Consider the following 3,409-nt stretch of genomic DNA (forward strand, 5'->3'; position numbering starts at 1 on the left):
TCTAAAAAGCCTTACAACTCTCAATAAGATGGTGTTATTACTTCACTGAAACTGAGAAGTTCCATCATCAAAAGTGGCTTTGGAGTCTGTACACCACCACTATTTCTTCTCCAAAAGCTCTTTTTTGGTGAAAAACTTGGCACTGTAGACAAGGCCTAAGGAACAATGAATAACCAGAATCCACACTTGTGTTTCCTGCTGGTGCCTATTAAAGTTTCCCAGACAACAATGGGTAGGAGTTACTGACACATTGAGCACTGTAATACATGGAATTGGCACTAGTAGGATAATGTGTTCATAATTCATTTCCCTGAATAATGAAAATGTCATTTTTCGGTGTGTGAAGAGTGACCAATCTGCTTCACCCATAAGAACAGCCTACAGTTGTGTGTGCATGTAGTGTCTCACATTAACATTTTCTCTCCATCCAGGCATTTGTACTGCGACAATCACCCTAGAGCATGGGAAAATAGAGGAGGTCGGGGGACGTATGGTACATGCAGGAAATGCTGTTCTACCTGAGAGTTGGGCACCTTCTCCCCTACTCCATGTCAGATTCTAATACAACTGACTTCACCAACCCCTCCACATTCATCCTGCAGGGCATTCCTGGCCTGGAGGCTGCCTATGTCTGGATCTCCATTCCCTTCTGCACCATGTATGTCATAGCCATCTTGGGGAACTTCACCATCCTGTTCGTTGTGAAGAGGGATACAAGCCTCCATAGGCCCATGTACTATTTCCTCTGCATGCTGGCCATCACCGATCTGGGCCTGTCTACATCCATGCTGCCCAAAATGCTGAGCATCTTCTGGTTCAATTCCAAAGAGATCAGTTTCAGTGCCTGCCTCACCCAGATGTACTTCATTCACTGCTTCTCGGTGATAGAGTTTGGGATCTTGGTGGCCATGGCTCTAGATCGCTATGTGGCCATCTGCCACCCCCTCAGATATTCCACCATCCTGACAAACCCCGTTGTGGCCAAGATTGGCATGACTATGGTGCTACGTGGTGGCATGCTTACACTTCCCTATCCTTTCCTGGCAAGGCAATTGCCATATTGCAGAACCAACATCATCCCCCAGCCGTACTGCGCGCACATAGCTGTGGTGAAGCTGGCTTGTGACGACACCCGCATTAGTAGTTACTATGAGATCTTTGTGTTATTTTCTGTGACAGGTCTGGATTTGAATTTCATTGCCATGTCCTATACCCAGATCCTCAGGGCCATCTACAGCCTCCCCACAAAGAATGCCCGGATCAAGACTTTTCGGACCTGCAGCTCCCATCTGTTTGCCACCTTAACCTGTTATATCCCAGGTCTCTTCATCTCCTTCATGAACCGGTTTGGCCAGAATGTGCCCCTGTATTTCCATGTTCTCATTGCCAATATGTACCTCATGATGCCTCCCATGCTAAACCCCATCATCTACGGGGTGAGGACCAAACAGATCTGGGGCAGGCTGCTCCAGCTCTTTACTCATACAGGGGCCTAATGGTTTCTCCTCGGGCTCTGACTCCGAGATTGAACTATGTGCAGAGCTGGCTGGTTATATGGTGCTGGATCCTCTTTCCTGAATCACTGACTGGACAGTCAAAGTGACATTTCATCCTTTCCTGGCCTTATTGTGCTGTGTCACCATGACTAACTGAGGAATCAGGCTGTGTACAACTTATTAATTCATAGGGTTCCCACCTTTCTAATTGCTGGTAACTGGACCCCTGAGGCCCCATGTCCTGCCCTGCTTATACACCCATGGCCCTGACCCCACCTCACCTCTTTCCATAGTGCTCCTCCCCGGTCCCACCATTTCCGCCAAGGCCCCACCTCTGTAGCTCCATTAAATTTCACCCAGTTACCCCAGTATTGAGCTCCATAAGTTGTGTTTGAGTAAGACCTGGTCTACACTAGGATTTTATACGATTGAATCAAAGAGTGACTGAGTTAGAATGTGCTGCAAGGATCAGCTAGTCTAACCCCTTGCCAAGACGCAGGATTTGTTGTGTCTTAACCACACTAGACAGATGACTGTCCAGCCTCCTGTTGAAAACCTCCAGTGAAGGACTTTCCACAACCTACCTGGGTGTCTGTTCCATTGTTCTCCTGTTCTTGCAGTTGGGAAGTTTGTCTGAGATTAAATCTAAAACTGCTGTGCTGTCAATTGACCCCTTGCATCTTCTCCTGCCCTATGTGGCAAGAAAGAACAACTTTCCTTCATCTTTTTTATGGCAGCCTTTCAAGTATCTCAAGACTTTTGTCATGTCCCCCCTCAATCCTCCCTTTTGCAAACTAAACATAACCAGTTCCTTCAGCTTTTGCTCGTATGGCTTGTGTTCCATCCTGTGGCTCATCTTTGTCACTCGCATCTGGATCCATTCCAGTTTCTCTACATCCTTCCTATAATTGGAGACCCAAACTGGGCACAATACTCCAGCTAAGGTCTAACCAGCACTAAGTAGTGCTACTATCCCCTCCCGTGACTGGCATGCTCTGCCTCTGCTAATGCAAATGAAAATTGTATTTGCTCTTTTTTGCAATAGCAAAAAGAAATCATGCCCCTGAGGGATGTAACTATATCAACTTAACCCTGGTATACACAGCATGAGGTCTACAGAAGAATTGTTTATCGAACTAGCTACCTCCTCGCGGAGAGGTGGATTAACTATGCTGACAGGAGTACCCCTACCAAAATACCCAAGGGGCTGTTAGTGGAGGAAATCAGGTAACCCTTGAGGGTAGCATCCAACTCCTTATAAAAATGACAGGTCTGGGGCAAAGCACCGGAGATACTCTTTCCTCCCTGGCCTTCTGGTATATGTGCCTCAGCTCCTCCACTTTTGCTGTGTACTGCAGTGTGTCCTGATCGTAGCACTTTCCCAGAAGCTGCACAAAATCTGTCCTTAGGTATTGACATTCCTATAGCTGGAGCACAGCTGAGACTGCACAGCCTCCTCCCCAAATACTGAGCAGGATCCAGAAGCTCAGTAGTGTCCCAAGCATTGAGCCACCACAGCCACCTGGGAAGGTGTGATGAGAGCATTCCCCACCAAGCAAACAGGAAGGGGAATTTCTAACTTCCTGGGCCTTTAAAGGGGGGCTGTCAAAAGGTGTTCACCTCGGTGCAGGGGAGAGGAGTTGAAACTATTCACCAGAGCAGTCAGGATGGGCAATGTGGGACGCCTACTGGAGGCCAATTTTAGTGATAAAAACAAGTGCAAGTGTCTACAGTAGCACTTTGATGAGCAAACTTTTGCGTAAAAGGCCTTAAATCTCTTGTTAAGGTGATTTTATGACGTCACTGAAACTGAGCAGTTCCGTCATTGAAAGTGGCTTTGGTGTGTGTACACCTCCACTGTTTCTTCATCAAAAGATGCTTTTTTGGTGAAAAAACTTGGCAGTGTAGACAAG

The 3,409-nt window shown here is 47.0% G+C and overlaps 1 protein-coding gene across 1 annotated transcript; it reads left to right on the forward strand.

Annotated features, from left to right (window-relative positions):
• The first annotated feature begins 548 nt into the window (after positions 1 to 548).
• On the forward strand, positions 549 to 1,786 carry LOC115643102 (olfactory receptor 52R1-like). The gene has a single exon (XM_030546908.1). It carries the CDS (start codon positions 549 to 551, stop codon positions 1,494 to 1,496), a length of 948 nt encoding a protein of 315 aa, XP_030402768.1. The 3' UTR covers positions 1,497 to 1,786.
• The last annotated feature ends 1,623 nt before the right edge of the window (positions 1,787 to 3,409 follow it).

Source organism: Gopherus evgoodei, unplaced genomic scaffold, assembly GCF_007399415.2.
Source record: "Gopherus evgoodei ecotype Sinaloan lineage unplaced genomic scaffold, rGopEvg1_v1.p scaffold_50_arrow_ctg1, whole genome shotgun sequence".
Taxonomy (NCBI): Eukaryota; Metazoa; Chordata; order Testudines; family Testudinidae; genus Gopherus; species Gopherus evgoodei.

What these genes read in the sequence shown, in the direction of transcription:
- LOC115643102 (XM_030546908.1), top strand. Translation starts at nt 549, where the DNA reads ATGTCAGATTCTAATACAACTGACTTCACCAACCCCTCCACATTCATC.